The 25,191-nt window shown below is 43.5% G+C and overlaps 1 protein-coding gene across 1 annotated transcript in view; it reads left to right on the forward strand.

Moving 5' to 3' along the window:
* The window catches only part of LOC121874654, a 45,816-nt gene that overhangs the window by 18,273 nt on the left and 2,352 nt on the right, over nt 1-25,191 (forward strand). The window contains exon 3 of the mRNA XM_042378884.1: nt 21,534-21,668. Coding sequence (XP_042234818.1) covers nt 21,534-21,668 — 135 coding nt within the window. The remainder of the gene's footprint in view (nt 1-21,533; nt 21,669-25,191) is intronic.

The raw sequence follows: 25,191 nt of genomic DNA on the forward strand, positions 1-25,191 counted from the left end.
GACCCAAATCTCGCTGCCATATAGCAGGGTATAGAGGACTACTGCTCGATATACGTCCAACTTTGTAGATAATTTCAGCTTCCTACAGCTGACGACACTGGTACGAATTCTGCCAAAGGCTTGAAATGCACATCTGATCCTATGCTGAATCTCTTCATCGATGTCTACGGTTGTGGACAGGTGGGACTTGAGATACCGCAAGTGGGTAACTTTACAGAGGGTAGTACTGTTAAGATGGATAAATGGGGAGGTGTAACAGAACCAAGGGCAGGCTGAAAGAGAATCGAAGTCTTGCGTACATTCACCTCGAGACCGAAGTGTGCATACGCATATGCGTAGGTGTTCAGGGTCTCCTGTAGGTCGTGTTCAGTGTGAGCGACAAGGGTGAGGTAGTCTGTTTACTGAAATTCAACAATGGAAGCTGCCGACACCTTTGTTCCTGCCTGGAGTCTTCTTATATTCAAAGACTTTTCATCCAAGACTGGATGTCTACCCCGCCAGCTAAATTGGCACTGGCATGAGTAAGGAAGGCAGCCAAGAAAAAGAAAAAGCGAGTTGGTGCCAGTACTCATCCTTGTTTTACCCTCGTTTGGACGGGGAAGAACTCAGACTGGGTACCATTGTGCAGGACACTGCCGTTCATGCTATCGTGGAGTTGCCTCACAATAGCGATGAATTTTTGTAGGCAGCCAAAACGGCTGAGGGTCCGCCAGAGGGCTTTCCTGTTGACCAGGTCGAAGGCTTTGGTTAGGTCGATGGAGGCCACGTATAGGTCACAACGCTGTTCGCTGTACTCTTTCTGTATCTGGCGGGCAGCAAAGATTATGTCAGCGGTGCCACGTGATGGTCTAAATTCTAAAGCCACATTGAGATTATGGGAGGACGCTTACCGCGCAGGAAGAAGTCTGCTTACGAGGACTTGGGCAATAGTCTTGCCAGCTACGGATAGCAGTGAGATCCCAATATAGTTGCCACAGTATGACCGGTCTCCCTTGTTCTTATAAATATTGACGATGGAGGTGTCTTTAAAAGCTTGGGGGATTTCTTCCTTTTCCCATATATTCTCCAGGTAAGGATTCCTTCAGGCCCTAAGGATTTGTTATTCTTCATCTGTTTGATGGAGGATAGGTGAGGTGGGTCAGCTCTAGATGCTTGATGGACCTGCTGGGTAGTCAAGATATCCACATCGGTGTTTCGGTTGAGCAGTGAATGGTGGTGCTCTTTCCAGTGCTGAAGGATTCCTTCTTCATCTTTAATTAAGGAGTTACCATCGTATGAGCGGAGTGGGCTGTGCCACAAGTGATTGGCCCATAAAATGTTTTTGTAGAATTGAAAAATTCGCGCAACTTGTGTTGACCTGCAAGTTTTTGCATTTCACATGCTATATTTTTAAATCAGTCGTTCTTTAGATTGCGAAGTTCCAGCTAGGCCACTGCTTTTTTCTTGTGGATGGTATCAGCTTTGCTCCGAGACTGAAGGTTGTTCTGCCAGTCAGTTTAACTTCATCATCGACGAGTACACTGATTTTCGGCTCATTTTCATCAAACCAGTCCTGGTGTATTCTTTCGATCTGGCCGAGGGTCTCTATGCAGGTTTTTATCATGACAATGTCGAGAATACCCCATTCGGCTCTAGGATTTGGGTTGTTTGTTGTCGGGTTGTTTATCAGCCCATGCTCGAGCTACACTCTGAAAGCATGTGCTACTGTGCTACCAATGGATCCTCCAGATGCTTAGGCCCGAATTCAGAACAGTGAATTGAAACCGCATGAAGGTTTAAACCTAAGATCGAGCGACGATTGAATATTGAGCTAACACCATGATTCAAACCATGTTTGAGATCGGATTTGTCGATCCTCGCATTAGTCCAGCCTGGAGGCAGGTTTGGTGGTCGATCCTTCAAGCAAGTCTATATGAATTTTGACAGAGAGCGCGGTTTTCGGCGACATCATCAAATTGGAAATTTTGTAGAGAGAAAATTCATAGTAGATAGGCAGAATCCTGTCAATTTTTATGATGGCGCGCAATTTAAATAACGATATAGGTTCAGCAAGGGAAATTTCCTTGATATTTTCCTTGATATGGAGTAGCTACTTGACAGACCTGTTGGCTTATTATATGGCTTACCTCTACCTCCCATTCATCAGCTGATGATTTGCTTTGAGATTCTTCGCAACAAATAGTTTCCAGGTAAGAAAGATTCTGGTTACTGAATGAGTTATGGTAATGTGCTACAACGCTTTCGTGTTTAGGGTCCATGAAGATCAAGCAGGTAAATGTTAAGAACGCTGACGCTTCTTTATTTTGAGTGTTTTTCTTTAGGAAATCTATTTTGATGTATTTTCAATATAATTGAATCAATGCTGAACGTATTTTGATTTTAATGTATTAATAATGGAAAGTCTTTTCTTAACATTACTGATCAGGGGAAATGTGGGGTTAAAAGAACAGAAACAGACCTAAGCTAACCTAACCGAACCTAGCCAGGTTACTATGCCTTGCATTGATTCATCTTGCTTTGGTTATGAATATTGACACCTGTCCCGAATTATATCTACAATTGCATAATTGTTCTTTTTTATGAATTTCTTTGTTATCTTATAACAACACAGCCACTTTGCAACAGTACCTGTACCATAAATCATTATAATTTGATCATTATTTGATTGTAATTAAAGTAATAAAGTAACTTTTGATGTGCAAGGAGAGGTTTCTCCTCCGTAAAAACTCGTTGAGTCATAGTTGCCGCCATAATCATGTAAATATCACTCTCGATGGTGATTGGCTGTCGTAATGATGCAGATGAAACGTCATTGGCTGGAATTTCAGTGTTCGATTCGTTGCTCATAACCGAAGAAAATGAAACAGATTAACCGATCCGGAGTTCAAGCCGATGTTCTGAATATGGGTAATCCACTACAGGAAATCTCTGAACAAGGAATCCTGATTCGCACGCCTGAGCCGAGCTCAAATCCCAGGCTCAAACTACCGTTCTGAATTCGGGCCTTTGTGTTAAAACCTCTTTTGGAGCCTTGTTGCCTTCGCCGTTTTGGGGCGATGTGAAGTGAGAGCTTGGCTCTGACAATGATATAGTCACTGAGATGCCCGTGTTTGGATCGTGGGTGTTGAGCTGCAGTTCGTGTCTAATAGCAACAGCATTCGTGAAGGGATTTGCTTCTTCTGTCTGCGAATGCGCTTGTCTTCCTGTGGAGTAGTGACTGAAACGGGGTCTCCTGGTTGAGGGGAAGGGTAAACTCTTCATACTAGCACAAATTTCATATTATAATTACAAAAAATCACAACATTAAGAGTATGTACAGAACATTTCTGCATTCATATATACCTAAGTCTGTCAATTTTCCCGTCTTCTCCCATCTCTGTATCCACTTGGGAACAGCCCGAAGCGAGACACCTAACAGGTGAGCGTTGGCCTTTATAATGAGGCCGCTGTCTCGCAGGTAATTTTTATTTATTTCTTGATATTCTTGATTTTAATATATGTTATGTATCCGTATGCTGAGATGATTATATCCAAGTTTCATGTCATTCGAAGGTGTATTTATATGTATTTTATGAATTAAAAAAGGTGAATTTCAGAAAAGAAAAATAAATGAAATAACAGCCACATCCTTCAGCCGAAATATTAAAAAAGAATTACCAGATACCTCTGCTATAATTCTTGAGACACCCATTTAAGTGGAATTTTTATTTTTATTTTAATTTAGGGAGGAAGATTTCCCAAATGTACTTCCTTGTCTAGAATATATTTGTAAACTATTGAAAAAGAAATATATTAAAATAAAAAAATGCATTTTCTTTTCTCTTTAAAATGACATATAATTTATTAAAATTGAGCCTGTAGTTTTGGAGTTATCTTGAGAAACGGTACAGTTTTTAGTTTTCGAGTCTTATGAGATAAGACTCTTCAAAGTTGTTTTTTTTTGGGGGGAGGGGGGTTACCTCATACGCTGCTCGTTTCTCATTCTTCCTACTGGCTCTTGCAACTTTCATACGCTGCTTGTACAGTATAAGTGTGGAAACAGCACAGAGAGAGAGCGAGGTAGGAGAGAGCTAAGCGTACTTGCCACCTCTTCGTATTATGGTCCACCGTGCATTGGAAAACTACCTCACTCCCACTGAATTTACAGTTGCTAATGTACGATAATTTACCAGATATGCCAGTGAGCGCCATATGAAATCGAATTCCTGCTTTGTTTTTAAGTAATAAACAAATTTCTACTACTAATACTGGTAGGAGCACGTGCAACATATCATTGGGGGGGGTAGGGGGTACAGAAAGAGTCATAATTTTATTATTTTTAAGAATTTATCGCTTAAACTCAGCCACAATACTCTTGAAGCCTACACAGAGCTGGTGACTATTTTTTCTAAATATTTCATAATTTTTAAATATTCGCCGAAAACTACGAGAGGAAATCCCGCTTAACCGAGTCCACTGCCTAATCATATAGCACCAGACCATTATGAAATTAGCAGTAATGCAATCACAACCTTGCCTACTCGCCAGCATCTTGCATTTGTCACAAATATTACCTCTGAACTGGTTCCTATACCATTTCCCTTAAATATAAGTTTCAGTAATCTTCATATTGTTTCTGATAAGCTTAACCACCTATCTTATATTAATAAGACACAGTTTCCTGACCTCCAGGATTCTCTTCCTTTATATTTATCTTCCGGTATAATCCTACCTGGTTTTATTATACCTACCATCATATTTATCAGTTCCTTGATTGTTATGATAATTTGTTATAGGAAGATTTCTTCTAGGTACACAACAGTTTCTAAGAAGATTTTTCGGAAGGAATTGCAAAAGCATGTGCGCGAAGAAAAAGTTTAGCTAAAGCACACCTTTTTGTAACAAGGTTAGGTACACCTAGGATTTAAACCGCGAGGTCTCGGTTGGGGGTAGCCGATCGGTGTAACAGCACCATTTGCATTATATAAACATTTACCCAAATGTATAATACCAAATTATTCACCAAGTTGTTCAACTGTGCCTCAGCTGTTGACGATATGCATGGCTGAGGTTGCAGTTCTTTCTGGGAGCGAGCGAGGGCAGGCTGAGGTCAGCGCATGTTAGCACAACAATATAACTGAAGTGTTTCCTTTCTCACACTCCCGAGGCCTGTTACTCCCTCTCTCTCTCGGTCAGAGAGAGCAGACTCATAATTTTGTTATCCAGAGAACACCTCACTTAAGTGTCCTCCTGTGTACGTACACTAAGACATTTCCCCTAGTCGAGAAGGTAAATATACTCTCAACTGAACTAAGGACCTGTGGAGCTATATTTTCTACAATAAAGAAAAACCAACAAAGTGTTTACTTCAGGCCTGCCACTTATTAATTCCAGAACTAATATACATATATATATATATATATATATATATATACATACATATATATATATATATATATATATATATATATATATATATATATATATATATATATATATATATATATATATATATATATATATATGCAAGTAAATCACTGTAGGTGTGCGTGATCTAGGTATATGTTGATAACCACAAGGAAAGAAGAAAACACGAAATTCCCAAGCTCTTTTGTGTAATTCACATCTTCAGGGGTGAGTACAGACTAAGGAGAAGTACAAAACAAGGTGTATATATACAGAGGAGGGTGAGACCAGGTCCACAATGGTCAGGTATTAAGTAATGACCCTACTAATCTTTAAATAGCACAGCAATGGTCGGTAGTCAGGTCAGAGGGTAAGGTGACCCAACCTTCTCACCTGGTTACTAATCTTCTTAATTACAAAATTGTCCAGTTTGTACATGCCATTACTCAAATTCATGTTGAATGCTTCGGTATGTTTAATGAGACTAGAATCTATGATGTTCCTACTATCAATTGAATTACAAGGTAATATTGAGGAGGCATTATCCCAGTCAATGCAATGCTTGTCATCCCTCAAATGAATATATATATATATATATATATATATATATATATATATATATATATATATATATATATATATATATAATCACCAGCCAGGACTCGACCTACTGCTTGGGACCAGGGAACATTACCGACCATGCCACGGTGCCATCAGCTCGATGAACAGGCTTTGTGTGAAATATAATATAGTCAAGAACTGCTTTTAGTGTCCTTGTGGCATGGTCGGTAACGTTCCCTGGTCCCATGCAGTAGGTCTAGGGCTCAAGTCCTGGCTGGTGAGGCCGTTCATCATATGTTCAAAGTCAGCATGTTATATGGACTAAAAATGAAATATATATGGTACCTTGTGTTTCATACCAGCTGGATTCGGTAAAATGCTACCGACATCCACATAAGCGGCACGGGCAGTTCTCAATGGGAGGTTCACGGCGCCATCAGCTCGATGAACAGGCTTTGTGTGAAATATAACATAGTCTAGAACTGCTTTTAGTGTCCTTGTGGCATGGTCGGTAACGTTCCCTGGTCCCATGCAGTAGGTCTAGGGCTCAAGTCCTGGCTGGTGAGGCCGTTCATCATATGTTCAAAGTCAGCATGTTATATGTGTTAGATGTTCTGGGTAATAAGTTCTATATACAGGAGAGAACACAAACACCTGTATAGTTTTGTAGGTTCGGTTTACTGGATAAGAGTATGTACACAGAGGTGGGTAGCACTGCTCCCCCTGCCAAGGTCCTGGTCATACCATAGACGACGATGGCAGCAAGTGATACTAGCAGCCTCCATGTTGTCGCCACACACTGCTGTGTGGATATGGTAATAACATTGCCACACGCTGCTAGCTGCCAGGCTGAATAAATATAAAATGGAGTACATACATAATATACATACAATAATATAATCCCAGTATACATACACACATACATATACACTTCTCCTCTATACCATATAAAGTCTTGAGCACCTTTTTTCTGATCCGTTCTGAGCACGAGGGACTCTAATACCGGGGAAGGGTAGACTCACCACTGGTGGCGGGCCAGCGGAAGGCAGTGTTGGCTGGCGGAGAAAATGGCGGTTCCTCCACCACACACGACCACTGGGTAACCTATTCGAAGTCCTGACTCGCCGAGTATTCACATGATCATTTACTAGAAACCCAACGTAGGGAGAAGTCGTCCTGAACACGGACTTAAAAAAGCCGACACTAACCTGGGGAGAACGGCGGTTGTAGCGGCGATGACGCCCCTGAACACGCCCGGCGGTTCGGCGATCACAATCCTCTGTCTTGGCCTGCCACTCCTTGGAGAAGGATTGAGGGTGAGCAGGGACACAAGAACGAAGGGGCGTCCATACAAAACCTGGGCAGGGGAGCGTCCGGTGTAGTTGGGTGTGTTGCGGAGTTCAAGAAGACCCCGGTCGAAGGCCTCGCAGTCAATATTCCCAGAAGGGGCCACCTTAAGGATGAGGTGCTTCAAGGATTTGACAGCAGCCTCAGCGTGGCCGTTGGACTGCGGGTAATGGGGCGATGACAACACATGCCGGACTCCCCATCGGTCAAGGAACGCAGCAAAGTCCCAGCTTGTGAACTGAGGCCCTCCGTCGGTTCGCAGGCGTACAGGAACGCCCACGTCACGGAAGTAGTGGCGGAACTTGCTGATGGTGGCGGCAGACGTCGTCATATTCCGCTCTTTGATGACAACCCCGCCAACCAGAGAGACGCGGTTTGATTTATCAAGGAAGGGCTTTTCCTGGACACACGCTGCAGTGCCGGTCGGCCACAGACTCCGGGCGGTGGTTGTCGTCATCGCCAGTAAATTTCTGCTGCTGGCTGCTGTACGTGGCGGTGGGGCTTTGGCTACACCACCTGGACAGGCATTGAGAGATGCCGGGGTTGATGCCAGGCCGAACATTAGCGCCCGTCTTGCACGTTGCTTGCGGCTGTCTCACAGTGACTGTCGTGGAGGCGAGCCAAGGCGTGGGGACGTGAAGCAGCAGGGACAACTACCGAAGGAGAGGTGTCACTGGCCAGAGGTAGGGGTAGGGCGGCAGCAGGGTATTTGCTGCTCCCTTCATGCACCCTGTTGGCGTGTCTTACCTCAAGAATAGGTTTGGGGAAGTCCTGGGAGATGATGGCCAACTCTTGACAATGTCTGTAGGACAGCAGGGGAGTCGGGACACCATTATGCACGTCAATCCAGGCCTGACACGACCTGTTGCCAAAGGTGACATGTGCATAGAGTGAACCCAGGGCTGGGGCCATCTGTGAACCATCTGCCGTGACGCAGAGGTCCTCGGGAGGCGGTCCTAGATCGCTTGGAGAGAGCCCCAAGCATCGCAAATGCTGGGGACCGATGACTGTAGCATCAGCGCCGGTGTCGGGCAACATCTGAAGATGGGATGACACACCGCCGTAGGTCACGATGACGCTGATGTACTGGGGGACTTTGGTCCTGGGATGCGAGGAGTACACCCTCCTAAAATGGGTCGGGCTTTGTCCAGGGTCGTCGTGCCTCTGATTTGGCGACTGTGGGCGGCCCTCTCTGGTGGAAGGGCGCTGAAGCTTCCGCCGACGCTGTCCCTTGGGTTTGTGGGTAGGGCAACACTTGTCATAGTGGCCCAGACGACCGCACACATTGAATCTGACGCGCTTAATAAGCAACGACCGGAGGACCAGTTTCCACGGCCACAACTGTTGCAGTAGACTGAGCAGCTGACATACCCAGGCGTTCCAGGTTACTGCCAGTTGCTGCAAAATGAACCTGGCGTGACGGTGGGGCGAAGGCGTAGGAGCAGATTGTCCTTTCTTGTACTGGGAAGGCACAGCTGGGGAGCTCGATGGCAGGCAGCACCTGCAGCCTCATAGAGCACATATCAGTCAACACATCCTGGAAGAGAAGAAGAGGAAGAGTTTTAGGAGTAGAGATGCTGGACAAGTTCTCTGTTCCCCACACCCATCAGGACTCTGCTTCTCAACTGGCCCCTCAAGACTGCTGGCAGGTGGCCTAAACATATATCTACCTCTTCCGAGGCTCTCTTAAGACGTACATAAAAGGCGTCAAAAGACTCACCCTCCATCTGTCTGCAGCTAAACAATTCCCTCCTGCGCAGAGCTTCATTCTGCTGTCCTTTGATGTGCCGTTGTAGAACGTCCAGTACCTCCTCTACAGACAGCGAAGAGGTTGGGGGTACCTGCAACGTATGTTCTAAGACACGCTGAACTTCCAAGGACAGGCACATACGCAGCTGTATGAGTTGTTTAGGCTGTGACAAACTCTGGAGATCCACCATTGTAGCATAATCAGCCCACCGCCGCCGCCATTCGCGAAAAGTCTGGAAATTTACATCAGGCTCCAAGATGGGCGGTGTTTGAGCTGCTGCTTTAGGTGGGGCTGGGGGGCGTGAAGGAAGCATGGATGAGGTATCTGAACCATTCAGTACCGAGGCAGTGTTAGAGCCAGGGGCTTGGTTAACAGTGAGGCGAGATATCAAGGCTTCAAACCGTGCACTGTCTTCCATTCTCCGTTGGTGGTCTCGTTCTGCCTCTGCTTGCCTTCTGTGCTCATCCGCCAAACGTCTGTGAGCTTCATCCTCGCGTCTCTCATCTCTCATAAACTTCATTAAGGCAATTATCTCTGGAGATAACGCTGAATGTTGAGGTGAAGGGCTGCGCGATGTTGTGGGAGCTGGGCCGACCTGGTCATCCATCTCTGGGGGACTATCATCCGCTTGACTCATCCAGGCGCTGGGTCCACGGCTACGTAAGGCATGAGACATAACTACTTTATCTGTGTACTGTGTCTTAAATCAGTGTTGACCGGTCAGCCCGTCGTATCAACAAGATTTCAGACAAAAAATTTAATTAAATACACAGATAAGTAGGTTATATATATAAAATATATATAAGAAACCGCGCGGTCAGCAAGTGTTAGTACATGTATGTGTGTGTGTGTGTCCCAGGCAGGCAGAGCGTCTCGCCCCAGCTGTGAGGGGGGGTGGAGGCGGCGCTGTGAGGGAGGGGGGTGGAGATAGGAGTAGCTCAGTCGCTCTCTGTAAACGGTCAGAGGAGGGTGCGCTGAGCTCTACACCCCACAAATGCCCAGAACATGCCGTATACCTTGGAAATCCGTTCGAACAAGGTCACACATGAATGGCACGAAACACACAATGCACTAAACACTTCACAGAAAATCACTGTCACTGACACTGCTCAAAGTTGCGAAATTCTTCGAGGGATGACGCGGGGTTGACCCAAGGCGGGGATCCATCAGCCGGCTTTCCACAAACTTGCACTAATCACTCGTAATAATCCAGTAAAACTACGACTGCGCCATGTTAGATGTTCTGGGTAATAAGTTCTATATACAGGAGAGAACACAAACACCTGTATAGTTTTGTAGGTTCGGTTTACTGGATAGAGAGTATGTACACAGAGGTGGTAGCACTGCTCCCTCAGCTAGGGTCCTGGTCAACTACCATAGAGACGACGTATGGCAAGATACATTAGCAGCTTCCATACGTCGCCAGGCACATTAATTAAGCGTGTGGGATATGGTAATAACATTGCCACACGCTGCTAGCTAGGCTGAATAAATATAAATGGAGCACATACATAATATACATACATAATACATAATCCAGCATACATAATATACATACAATATGGACTAAAAATGAAATATATATGGTACCTTGTGTTTCATACCAGCTGGATTCGGTAAAATGCTACCGACATCCACATAAGCGGCACGGGCAGTTCTCAATGGGAGGTTCACGGCGCCATCAGCTCGATGAACAGGCTTTGTGTGAAATATAACATAGTCTAGAACTGCTTTTAGTGTCCTTGTGGCATGGTCGGTAACGTTCCCTGGTCCAACGCAGTAGGTCGAGGGTTCGAATCCTGGCTGGTGAGGTCTTTGATTATATGTTGAAAGTCTGTATGTTATATGGACTAAAAATGAAGTATAGCTGAGGTGGGTCAGCTCTGGATGCTGAGGGACCTGCTGGGTATTCAGTACATCCACATCAGTATTTCGGTAGAGCAGTAAATGGTAGTGCTCTTCCCAACGCTGAAGGAGGCCTTCATCATCTTTAATTATGGAGTTACCGTCGGATGAGTGGAGGGGGGCTGCGCCACGAGTGATTAGCCCATAGGATGTTTTAGTGGAATTGAAAAATTCACCCATTTTGTGCTGATCTGCAAATTTTTATGTTTCATATGCTTTACTTTGAAACCAGTCGTTCTTTAGATTGCAAAGTTCTTGCTGGGCGGATGCTTTCTTCTTGCCGGAGGTGTCAGCTTAAGTCCGAGACTGAGGGTTGTTCTGCCAGTCAGTTAAAGCAGCATGTTTATCATTGACGAGTACATTGATTGTCAGGTCATTTTCATCAAACCAATCCTGGTGTATTCTTTCGCTGGCCGAGGGTCTCTCTTTAGTTTTTGTCATGACAGTGTTTAGAAGATCCCATTTGGCACTGGGATTAGGTTGTTTGTTGTCTGTTTGTTTATCAGCTCACGTTCGAGTTGCTCTCTGAAATCATGTGCTACCGCTGGATCCTCCAGACGCTTAGTGTTAAACTGCTTCTAGAGGCTTGCTGCCTTTGCCATTTTGGGGAGACATAAAGTTAGAGTCTGACTCCGACGAGCTGATGATCAGTGTTGCAGTGGTCTGAGCCACACATGGCACGGGCGATGAGGTCATCTCGGGGATCTCTTTCTCTGACAATGATTAGTCAATGAGATGGCAGTGTTTGGATCATGGGTATTTCCACGACCTTGAACTTATCGGCCTGCCTAAACAAGGTATTGGTGATAGTTAGGTTGTGTGCAGCACACTTGTAGAGGAGGAGAAGGTTGTTGGGATTACACTTGCCTTGTCCATTTCTCCCTATGGTTCCCTGCCAACTCTGGCATTGAAGTCACCAAGGAGCATAACCTTATCTTCTCTGGGGATAGAGGTTAGCACTGTCGAGGTCGGTGTAAGAGGCCTCCTTGATGTCATCCTCTGCATGCAGTGTTGTTGGGGCATATGCACTGATGAAAAAGGCATGACGTGAGTGATTTAGTGGGACTCGGAGCGTCATGAGGCAAAGCCAAATCCATAAATGCAGTTTCTCTGAGTATCAGGCTTACCCTTCCAGAAGAAGGTATAGCCAGACCCACTTTCTGTGAGTTGACCCTCGTCTGGGAGCCGGGACTCACCAATGGCTGCTATGTCGATGTTATACTCTTTTGCCCCAAGGGCAGTTCTTCTTTCAGGACGTTCATTTGTGCCAGTATCGAAAAGGGTGCTGACATTCCATGCAGCGACCATAAGAGGTTGTATAGTTTATTTTTGTTTGGATTTGTGATTTTGATTGTGTTTTCGACCGCATAATGATGACCCAGTCAGAGCAACACAGTAATTCCCTCCGAATTCATCTCCACAATAACTAGTATGGAAACTCATACTAATAAGATCTCTTAAACAAACGAGAACATCCTTGAAGGCATTCAAGTTAGTAAAGATAAAGAGTTAATATCTATGATATAAATGCTGGATCATTTCACTTGTGCAGTTCTTTTTCCTTGGTTCCTACACACAAGTCACCAGGCCAAAAAGAGCTCTCGAGCTAGAATTATATTATCTAACTTATTCTTATAATATAAGAAACAAAATATCCACTTCATATTACATCTGACTACACTACTCAGATCACTATCTAACTAATAACATTAAAACTAAAACAAAACTTACAGAGAAGAGTAGGAGAGTAACTCCTGACAAGGCAAGTCTCGGCGAAATGACGGAACATGCTTTGCCAGCCGCATCACAAATATGATCCGAAACATTGAGCCACCTCGAGATTCATTAAGCAAAAGACCCAAAGAAAATTAAAATATTTATCTATGAGGTAATTCCTTCACAATCAATCATTCTTAATACTCAAATTTCCTTCCGAGTAAGTCTCTCAAAATGGGGATGCCCTCTAGGCTCACACGTGTAAGAACAAATATATAAATGAAAGGGAGTTTAATTACTCTTATTCTTTTTTTTTCTTTACTTACTTATACTCTCTTATACTTATTTCTGATTTAGTTATTGAACATGTACACGTGCCTACAGGATGGTGTATACTTGACTTGTCCATCCGTTATTGGGGGGAACCCATTGTTATTATTGTATGAGTTCGGGGAAGTTCAAAGAGGTATCTAAATTTCTTAATTTATTTAAATAAAGAATGTGATATGAGGTTACAAATATCCTATCCCAAATTGCACTAATTAAATACTGTGGGGAAGCTTTATTAATACCCAGCGCCCTTAACTGATGCTCGGACACCCCTCAGTCCGTTTAACTTCCCCTCACACAAACACCTTAAGCCAACTGATTGCACTTAGCTAATATTTTTCTTGTAGCCGTAAGGGATGTGTTCTGGAATATCCAATCAGGATCGGCTTTTCAAAATATCTTCGGCACTCTTTTTCCCTGAGTGGCCAATCACTTTATGGTCACTCACAGGTAGTAGGAATTAGGCAGCTACCAAACAGCGGTACGACTAATTACCCAAATGTACTCAAATGTGAATTTGCCTTATCAAACAAACTGAGAGAATCTCATGGACTAGCAGGCAATCCCGGTGGCTGTGGCGAGATGTTTCCCTTGTAGAACTCCCTGAACCTCTCGCTGTCTCGACTAACTATGCCTCCAACACAGACAAAAAAACATAAGCCAATTCTTACACAAAAAAATAATGCGCTGCTTAATTACCCGAGTACCCCAAAACATTTAAATTAACTTAATCTTTAACTCCACCCTGCCCGTTGATAACACTGGTCAACATAAAAAAAATTCTCATGGTTCTGGATCAAAACAGTCTGATTCTAGTGTAATTGTATGTGCTGAACTCAATTATGACATTCGTATAGCTGTATCAGGCTCAGTTTTCCAGAACCAGCATATCTATATATTTAGTGTACCATGCTATTCATACAGTAATTTATATGCTCATTGGCTCCACTTATGCAATTATTTTGTCCTGATTTGTGCTTTTTTGTTTGTTTCAGTTTGCTGATTCATGATATTGCATATCTACACCTGCATGATTTGTAATTACTCTGAAATTAACAAAACATGGAACGTCGCAAGTGTGTGAACGGTGCTGACAGTTTTTGCTACATATGTGGTGCCTTCACTCCTGGTAGCCTCAAGAAACCAATCACAAAAGCTGTTCGACTGAACTACAAAAGTTACTTCAAATGTCATTTGGGTGACCAAGACAAGAAATGGGCACCTCATGTAGCCTGTAAGTCTTGTGTTAACCACCTGAGCGAGTGGATGTGTGGTAAACGAAGTTCAGGAATGCCGTTTGCTGTACCAATGATATGGCGTGAACCTAAAGACCACAGTAGTGACTGCTACTTCTGTCTCACAAATATTAAGGGAATAAAAATCAAGACACGAGGCAAGGTACAGTACCCCAATATTGCTTCTGCAATCCGACCAGTACCGCACAGTGCTGAACTTCCAGTCCCAAATCCACCGACTGAACAAGAATTGAGTGATTCCGATTCTACCTCTACCTCAATGGAAAACGACTACCAGGATGACTCTGAAAATACCAGGCCTAAACTATTTACTCAAGAAGCGCTTCATGATCTCATCAGGGACCTAAACTTGTCAAAAGAAAAGGCTGAAGTTTTGGGATCCAGACTAAAGCAGCGTAACCTGCTAGAAGATGGAGTGCATATCACTACAGCGCGTTACCGACATAGACAGCTGTCTGCATTTTTCAAGATGGCAAACAACCTTTGTTATTGCGAGGACGCAGTATCTCTCATGCAACAACTCTGCAAGTCTGAAACATACAAAACAGAGGATTGGAGGCTGTTTATAGACTCAGGAAAAGACTCTCTGAAAGCTGTTCTTTTACACAATGGCAATCGGCTTCCATCTGTCCCAATAGCACACGCAACAAAAATGACTGAGAGCTATGAAACATTGAAAATTCTGTTGGCCGCTATAGAGTATGAGAAACACCAGTGGAAGATATATGGCGATCTCAAAGTCATCAGTTTACTACTGGGCCTTCAGAGTGGCTACACAAAGCACATGTGCTTTTTGTGCTTGTGGAACAGCAGAGCTGATGCAGAGCACTATGTGAGAACGGATTGGCCGACAAGACCAAGAGATGCGCCAGGAAGGTTTAACTGTGCTCACAATCCGCTTGTAGATCCAGAAAAGATATTTTTGCCTCCACTGCATCTAAAGCTCGGTTTGGCTAAAAATTTCATCAAAGCTATGGATCAATTCGGTGCTGGGACTCTATACTTATCTCAGAAACTAGGTGGTGTGGTTTCCGAAGCCAAGTTGAAAGCAGGTGTCTTGAATGGACCACAAATTCGTATACTAGTTAATGATAGCGAATTCACCAAAACATTGAACCCACTGGAGAAAAAAGCATGGGAATCATTTGTCAATGTGTCAAAGAATTTTCTTGGAAACTATCGTGCTGACAATTACAAAGAAATCGTAACAACCATGCTTCAGAATTATCATGCATTGGGAGCAAGGATGTCCTTGAAATTGCATTTTTTCCACTCTCATATTGAATTTTTCCCAGGTAACCTTGGAGACGTTAGTGATGAACACGGCGAAAGATTTCATCAAGATATCGCCATAATGGAGAGCAGATATCAGGGACAATTCAGTCCTAACATGATGGGCGACTATTGCTGGACACTGGACAACGAGAAGAGAGCAAGCTGTACAAGAGAAAGAGTAAAGTTCAGAAGCACTTTTAGAACTTCATATTTTGTCATTATAAAGGATTTGAACTTATGTTTTTTGGTACAATTTTTTATGAGCTTTTCTGTGATAGGTTTAAAATTGTATCTTGCATGACGCGATAATGTTACTATATGTACTGTTTTTTTTTTATTCTTTAAGAAAGTAGGTCTGATGGTAGAATGAAACATCCAATTAATATTCATTAATATGAAATTAGTCATGAAAGCACAGTCACATGAGATAATCTCATCTTTTGCACGACACGTGATGGAATATTAAATATTTGTACCTATTGATTTTTTTATAAAACCTGGTCTGATAGAACAAAACAAATATCAGATTCGAATTCAGCAATATGAAATTAGTTGTGTGAGCATGATCTCATATGTGAACCATTTTGGCTGTTGACCAGTGTAATTATCTCTGTCACAGCAAAAAAAAAAACACAAAAAAAACTAGCTATTGCCAGATCTAGCACTCGCCAAAAGATGAAGTAGGCGAAAAGCCAGTAATTGTTCCAGTGATCAGGAATGGACCTAGACTTCAAGGTTAAAAATGTCCTGTGCCCTAAAAAGAACATAATAACAATTCTTAAAGGTTGCAGTGTATATTAATTTGTCTAAGGTTATAATATATTATTACTCTATTGGCTGAGCCCATCAACTCTGAAATAACAAAATTCTGCCGAAAAAAGGAAACATCCTTTGTTTCTGACAGTCAGGAAGTGTTACAGCTAGGAAATATGTGTGTGTCGCCGCATAAATTAAGGAAACAATTTAATAGCATCGTTTACGCCTCCCGCCTTTATTACTACCAGCGAACGAAAGAAAGGTCAATATTCTTGTGGGTGATATTAGTGTAGACATCCTCTTCTTAGTTTTATGAGACAAGGATGGACATCGTGTTATGAGACATCCTGGTGATGTAAGACATGCACTGACATCCTCGTGTCACTGTTCGAGACAAGAGTCAACATACCAGTGTTATAAGAAAAGAAAACTGTTGGGTTCTTGAGGATGCTTTCGTAGTCACTTTGAATGTGGGTAACTTAATAGAGATGTGTACATTTATTTTAACTCAATATTAATTCTCTTTGATTACTTTCTATAGGCTTCTTGTCGGTTTTCAGTTAGTAAAATTGAATCCTGAGAAAAAAAATGATGCTCACAATTCTGCTTATTCTACACAGAAAAAATAGTGGAGGATTTACGGGGAACAAAATGTCAAACGGCTCTACGCCCACATCGTACAGTTGAACTAAGTTAAACTACAATGTTCATGTTTCTTGCGGAAACGATCTTCCTGCTCGTTACTGCTGCTTACTATCTCGTTTGCTGGCGCGACCCCCATTTGGGGGGGTTGGACGGAGGTGAGAACGTCGCTGCTACTAGTGTGACGGGCAGACATTACCTAGACTTCAAACCAGACACCCCCCGCTTCTCTTCCAAATTCTGGTGGTGTTCTCATCAAAGGCTCTGGACTCGTGGGCTGTGTCCCCAGACCTTCACCTATCGACTGTCAATCTCTGGACTCCTAACACAACCTCAGCTGCCACGACCACCAGCTCATCTCCACCGTCTGTGCCCCGGTGTTACTCCTGTGTAGCAAGACATCGGCCGCCGAGGACAAGTGTGGAGCTGACTGGACCTTCCCCCTGAGAGTGAATCACTGCGTTCCAGAACCTTCCCCAGAGCCGCTGCCGTAGGAAATATCTGTTCATTGTTTGATTCTATTGTTGTTTGATTCTATTAATTGCTGACTCCCTTTTATTGTTTGATTCTATCAGTTGTTGACTCCCATTAATTGCTTGATTCCATTAATTGTTTGATTCCATTAACTGTTGACTGCATTAATTGTCTGACTCTCGTAATTGTTAATTGATGTTTGTTGAGTGGTGTCAGAGTTTTATAAGATCCTGATTAGGCTGGTAAGGGATTTCTATCCCTAAGTCCCAGGCCTTTACATGTGGCGACCTTGCCAGGATTGCCTCTGACCTTTGGTGTCTGAGGGCTAACATTCGTTTCGGTGTTTGTTGTAAGTCGCCGTGTGCGCGCCGCTTACTGTCTGTGGCCCGGAAGTAAGTGTTGTTCAGTGCTATCCCTTCCTTTTGTTGTGCTAGTTTTGTTGCTCTCCCTTGTACTTGGGGAAGTTAATTAGTCTTTGTTGGGGTGCACTGTGGATGCTGTCATAGCATTTTGTTGTTGTTTCACCTGGTGTGTTTTCTTTTTCCCTGAGGTGATTTAACTGGGCTGGGTGCGGAACAAGGTTTCCTCCAGTCGGATCAAATCATTTATTGGTTTGTTTGAGCCACTAGGTAAGTTACCTTTGGCTATTTGCGGGGTAAGTTGTTTATTTTTATTTTTGCTTTTGGCCTTTCCGATCATTATGTCTAGTTTTGAGGAATTGAAAGGTTAAGCGGTGGCCCTGGGTCTGACAGGTACTGAGGTTGGTCAGTATGTGGTCACCCAAGAGAATGCCGAGAGAGAGGAACGAAATAGAGAGAGAGAGGAACGTAATAGAGAGAGAGAGAGAGAGAGAGAGAGAGGAGCGTAATAGAGAAAGAGAGTTCGAATTAGCTAAGTTGCAGGCAGAAAAGGGCCTAGAACTAGCTTAATGCTTCAAGTAGACCAGAATCCTCTGGCCATATACAAGATACAGTACTGTAATGTGGTAAAACCAAGCTTGCCTGTGTATCGTGAAGGAGAAGACATCGCCTTGTTAGGTTTGAACGGGTAGCCGAGCTGCTTGGTGTGGACCCAGATAGCTATGCTGTAAGGTTGGGTAGCCTACTGAGTGGTAAGCCGGTAGAGATTTACATGTCCCTGTCTGCCGACATCACCAGAGATTACTTCTTGCTGAAGCAAGCTCTCTTGCGAGGATTTAACAAGACTTCTGATGGGTATCGTGTTGATTTCCGCAGAACGAAGATTAGAGCAGGAGAAACGCACCAGCAGTTTTCGATCCACCTGGGTCGGTTGTTTCAACAATGGCTGGAGACATCAGAGGTTGAAGAAACCTTTGAGTCTCTTTCTAACTTCATGATATTAGATCAGTTTTTGTCTTCTCTACCTCCAGACTTGAGAATTTTCATCAAGGAACACCGGCCAGCGACGCTTGGAGAAGCTGTACATCTTTCTGACAACTGGGCGTCTGCTCGCAACGCCTACCCTAAGTCTTCCCCTCCTATAGTGAAGATTGCGAAGCCTCCGTCCTCCGAGGAACCATCCCCAGGAGTACACAGGAGTAGTTCACCAGCCGTGCAGTGTCACCGCTGCGGAGAAGAAGGGCACATTCATTCTCGGTCCCAGGAATCCCCTCGCCTTCAAGTCTACTGACACTCGTCAGCCCAGCCACAAGGTCGAATTATGTTTGGAGGACAGGAGCTGTCCCCGTTTTTGTGTCAGTGGAACAATAAATGGGTTTAGGGCATCTACTTTCATCAGGGACACTGGTTGCTCATGCATTATTGTCTCTGAGGAAGCCCTGCCTGACGCTGACATCTCCAGCTGCCCGAAGGTTAGTGTCACCGATTATTTAGGTCGTGTTGACCAGTTCCCTGTTGTTAGGTGTTACCCTATTTCACTGGTTGGTCTAATGTGGTAAGAGCTCCCATTAAATTTGCTAGTGTTCTCATTGGTAATGTTCCCTGTGTTCGTGACCCTAACGACCCGGAACCTTTAAAACCCCCCTCGCCATCAGCACCAGTCTCCTCGCCATCAGCACCAGTCTCCTCGCCACCAGCACCTGTCTCCACGCCACCTGCTGACAACGACGACTCGCCACCTGCCGACGTCGCCTCTCCACCCTCACACGCCGCCACGCCTGCAGCTAAGGTCCAAGCTGTAGAGACACGGACGGCGAAGGTGAAACGACCACATCCCCTGATTCTTTCGAATTTGTTGCCACTGACTGTGACGCCCAAGGAGCGCCAAGCCTTAAAACTCATGTGCCACTCTGAAGCAGGTAAGGGAGAAGGTGACTTCCGGGGAGGAGGATCAGGTTAGAGATGGGTTGGTTTATAAGTTTGTTTCTATTAATGGGGTGTTACACAGGTCTTGTGTGTCATCCAAGCGACCAGCCAAAGTAGGTCGGTTTTTACTTGTTGTCCCTGCTGTATGTCGTAGTAACATTCTCTCTGTAGCTCACAAAAGCCTTCTAGCAAGTCACTGTTCTCATAGGAAATCTTACAGGAAGGTTGCTGATCAGTTTTACTGGCCAGGTATGGGAGCGGATATTAGAGCTTTTTGTAGGAGTTGTGATCAGTGCCCACGTATGTCCGCCAAGGGTAGAGTCCGTCCTGTTCCACTTGAACCCTTACCCGTGATTGCAGAACCATCTTCTCGGGTAGCCATAGATTTTGTTGGACCGTTCTCACCCCCTTCCTCTAAGAAGCCTAAATTACATCAAGCTAATTTGTTAAGGAAATATAATTGCAGGACCCACATTGATCGTATCCTTGACGACGTTCCCAAGCTGGAGTTAGTCGAGGCACTACCCTGCAAGAGTTCCTGTGAAGTTCGGGCGCCAAACTCTGATGATCTCGGTTACCAGTTGATGATAACACCTGACGACTGAAAATAGGCCCAAACTTAAACCTGGGCTGAAGTGGATCCCACGTGCAGTCCCTTGATACGGCCTTACGTTTTGGACATCAAGTTACCACCTATTTTTTTTTTATGTGACCCTTCTTTATATTGTTATATGTATTTAAGCATTTGTTGTAAGATGATTATGCTTTATGTACTAATCTTAAGTTTTAATCTACCTTACAGTAGATTTTTGTTGGGAGAGCTGTGTAAGGGCGGAAACGATCTTCCTGGTCGTTACCGCCGCTCACTCGCTCGTTTGCTGGCGCGACCCCCACTTGGGGGTTGGAGGGAGGTGAGAATGTAGCTGCTTCCAGTGTCACCGGCAGACATTACCTAGACTTCAAACCAGACCTTTACAGGTGACCACCTTGCCAGGATTCGAACCTGGGACTTAGGGATAGAAATCCCTTACCAGCCTAATCAGGATCTTATAAAAGGAGAGTCAAGGACCATGGTTTTCTGAGGAATAGCAAACAACCGTTTGAGATTGAAACCTCTTTACTATAAATATATAACACAAAACTCTGACACCACTCAACAAACATCAATTAACAATTACGAGAGTCAAACAATTAATGCAGTCAACAGTTAATGGAATCAAACAATTAATGGAATCAAGCAATTAATGGGAGTCAACAACTGATAGAATCAAACAATAAAAGGGAGTCAGCAATTAATGGAATCAAACAACAATAGAATCAAACAATTAACAGAAATTTCCTACGGCAGCGGCTCTGGGGAAGGTTCTGGAACGCAATGATTCACTCTCAGGGGGAAGGTCCAGTCAGCTCCTCACTTGTCCTCGACGGCCGATGTCTTGCTTCACAGGAGAAACACCGGGGCACAGACGGTGGAGATGAGCTGGTGGTCGTGGCAGCTGCGGTAGTGTTAGGAGTCCAGAGATTGACATTCGATAGGTGAAGATCTGGGAACACAGCTCACGAGTCCAGAGCCTTTGATGAGAACACCACCAGAATTTGGAAGAGCAGCGGGGGAGGGGGAGGAGGTGTGTTTGGTTTGAAGTCTAGGTAATGTCTGCTGGTGACACTGGTAGCAGCGACGTTCTCACCTCCGTCCAACCCCCTCCCCCAGGTAGGGGTCACGCCAGCAAACGAGCGAGTGAGCAACGGAAACGAGCAGGAAGATCTTTTCCGCCCTTACAGGGTCGTATAGTACATCACAAATGAATGTCAGTCGTTCTTGCTCATCTAACTAATATTTTACTTTCTTAGTTACCGCTGGTTCAACTATGAAGAAGTTTCGCCGGAAATGACAGACCTTGATGAAGTATGGGAGAGAAAAATTTATTATAACCAGTTCTCTGATGCAATCCCCTTTACCGACGCCTGGTTGTGGAGATTACTGAGGTAAGTTCTCTCTACCGATGCTTTGTTGTGGAGACAACTGAGGTAAGTCCCCTTTAACGGCGCCTGGTTGTGGAGACTACTGAGGTAAGTCCCCTTACCGACGCCTGGTTGTGGAGACTCCTGAGCTAAGTCCCTTTACCAACGCCTAGATGTGGAGACTCCTGAGGTAAGTCCGCTTTACCAACCCCAGGTTGTGTAGACTCTTGAGGTAAGTCCCCTTTACCGACGCTTGGTTGTGGAGACTACTGAGGTAAGTCCTTTTTAGTAACGTTTGGCTGTTTAAGAACATTAAGATACGTCTCCTTGTCTTGATCATAATGAGGGTGTGTACTGGCACCAACTTTCTTTTCCATTTTCTTGGCTGCCTTCCTTACTCGAGCCAGTGCCAATTTAGCCGGGGAGGTGGATATCCAATACCTGATGAAGGGTCTTTTCAAAATAACGACTCCAGGCAGGAACAAAGGTGTCAGCAACTTCCATTATAGAACTTCAGTACGTAGATGACATCACCCTTGTCGCTCACACTCTAAGCGACCTATAGGAGATTCTGAACACCTACGCAGATGCGTATGCACATCTTGGCCATGAGGTGAATATACCTAAGACTTAGATTCTCTTTCAGCCTATCCCTGGTGACTTGACCTGACGTCTGGTGTTAAGGTAGAGGGGCTATTGCTTGTAATGCTGGTTGGGAGAGCAGGGATTAGGATTGGAAGTACTTTGGTGGTAATTGGGGGGAAGGAGGGGATTGGTTTAGGAATGAGGTAAAAGGGGGAGGAAAATTGAAGGAACCACATATGCTGAGGTTATAATAATTATATTTGAACTTACATCTTGCCTATTTAGGTAGTAGCTCTCAAGCCTTTTTCATTTTGTTGTAAATATGTTTATTTTTGCCCTAGCCATTCTTCCAAGGAAGAGGTGACGACCTCTAGCCATGTTCTTGTGGAGCTGGCTGAGCAACGTACCTTTTGTTTTAATAAGAGTGGAAGGAAGGGGCAAGAAGACAAGTGTTGGAGAGGCCAAGGATAGTGTCTCATCTTTTTACTGAAACGTTTTTTCTGTTATAGAGAATTGAATCTTTTTGTTTATAGTAGGGAGGCTTAAACTCTAAGAAGAGGTGTAGGATCCAACTTGCTACTTTTTTCTCAAGAAGGTGGTCCTATCTTGTTTTTGTTTAATTAAAAGATTGAAGCTTGAATTGATGGCATTTATTTAGCTATACAGTTCTTTTTGTTTTTGTATTAAATTTGATGATTTTGAGTTGTATTTGGGTACTGGTGATGGATTATTTACTCCTATTCTGCTTAATCTGAACCAGGCATGTTCTTCTCTTGCTCTTCTTACTGGTTCATTGTCGAGCCAATTAACTACAGTTTCTGAGTCTAACTCTTGAACTTGTTCCCATTTTTTTTGGTTTGGTTGTTGAAGTCTACGTTTACTGCTTTGATGTTGGCTCTTATATGGAGTTCTTCGTTTGTTACTCTTTTTTCGTAACTGATGTTATATATGAATCTAAGGCTCTTATTTTGTACCGTTTGAAATTTCTTGATTCTCGTTGCACTGAATGAGTTGGTTGGTACAGTCGGGTAGCACATTACTGATTTTATTAGTGGCGTTTATAGTTTCTTTTTATTTGGTATGATAAGGTTTTTCAATCTTCTTATTTTTGAGAGTTTGTTGCATAGTTTGTGGATGTTTTCGTTGATGAAGCTCTGATAACCATTTTTTTTTATCTTCAGTCCCAGGATGCTGCCTTCGTTGGTGTATGGGTAAATTTCTTCATCTACTATTACTGGTTCGACCTTTTTCTTGGCAATTGGCATGATTTTAAATTTGTTGATGTTTGTACGTATTTTCCATTTCTTTTCTTAGTCATTTATGTCATTTATTGCTAAGGCCGTATGGTGTGCCACCATTGCTTCTGATTTTCCGGGATATGATATGATTTGTGTGATGTCATCGGCAAAGATGATGTGTTCGCTATGTTGCGTTGGTTCAGGCAAGTTGCACGTATATATGGCGAATAGTGTTGGGGATAGGACGCCTCCCTAGAGCACTCCGCCTTTTAGGTCGAAGGGTGGACCTAAATGGTTGCTAATTTGTAGCTGTGCTGTCCTGTTTTGGAGGTAGTCACATAGGATTCTTTCTTTTCTGCAGGTAGGTCTAGTTTTATATCTTATATGTTAGTTCGTTGTGTCACACCTTATCAAAGGCCTTTGCTACATCTCTTAAGACTACGTTTACTTGGTTTCCTTGCTGTTTTTCTGGCTATGATTTCTGTTATCATTATTATTGCCGTTTGGGTTCCTCTACCTCTTCTAAAGCCGTGTTGTCTTGGGTTGAGTTTGTTGTGGTTAGCCAGGAACTCTTGTAGTATGTTATTTAGCATGCGTTCCAAGAGTTTCCATGTTATTTCCTGTACGAATATAGGTCTGCAGTTTATTATTTGTTTTAGGTCCTTACCTTCTTTGGGAATGAAGATCGTTTTTGTCCGCTTGAGGGCTTCGGGAAAGTAACCAGCAAATAAGGTTGAGTTGTAAATATTTATCAGGGCTTCCATTGGTCTGCTGAGCAGGTTTAATAGCATGTTTCGGGTTATGCCGCTCCTTCCAGTCGATTTTTCTTTAAATTTGCGTAGACAGTTTAGTAGTTCGTCGTAATTTATGAAGTTATTGGGTTCTTAGTCTTTCTGGGTTTCATGTGTGGTAGGAAGTCAGTTTATTGCTTTGTTCTTTTAGCCAACCTTTAATTAATTCTTCGCGTTCTTCGTCAGAACTTTCATTTTTTTTTTGTGATATTCTAAAGATCTTCCTTTGAAGGCCTCTGTTTTGGCTTAAATGTAGTTTATTGTCTGTTTTTTCGTGCCAAGTTGTTTGTTGAGGTTTTGCCAGATGTTTTTCGAGTCCTCTCTGGTGTCTAGGTTTTTTATTAGACTGTTTCATTTTTCGTTATTAATTTGTCTGGACTCTTCTTGTAGGCCTTGTTTGATTTCTCTAATATTACGGAGTAGTTCTCTAATGGGCCCTGTTGTTCTAGTATATATGTCCTTATGTTATTATATTGTACTTGTAGTCTCTTTAATCCTTCGTTGGGTTTATTACTCGGGAGGGTTCTGAAAGTCATTAATGAGGTTGTCTGGTTGATTGCTTGTTTTACTGCGTTGTGTAGCTTGTCTACCTGGTCCACAATTTCCTCGAGTGTGGCATCTTTTATATTTATTTCTGGGTAGTTTTTCAATAACTCCTTATATTTCATCCAGTCTGTTTTGCTCATCTGGAGACTTGGTGGCATTTTGTGTGAATTGGGCTGGTGGAAATTGTGAATATTATCGGAATGTGGTCGCTTAGGGTGATGGGCCTCTCCTATGCGGTAGTTAAGGAATGCTTTGTTGTTGCAGAAGATTTTGTAGGGGTGTTGAAACGCCGTTTGATCCCATCCATGTGGTGAAGTACGGACCCAGGTGTAGTAGTCTGCCAGTGTTGATAATTATTCCATTGCTTTGCCTATCTGGTTATTGTTG

This window comes from Homarus americanus, unplaced genomic scaffold (genome assembly GCF_018991925.1).
Source record: "Homarus americanus isolate GMGI-L3 unplaced genomic scaffold, GMGI_Hamer_2.0 scaffold34360, whole genome shotgun sequence".
Lineage (NCBI taxonomy): Eukaryota > Metazoa > Arthropoda > Malacostraca > Decapoda > Nephropidae > Homarus > Homarus americanus.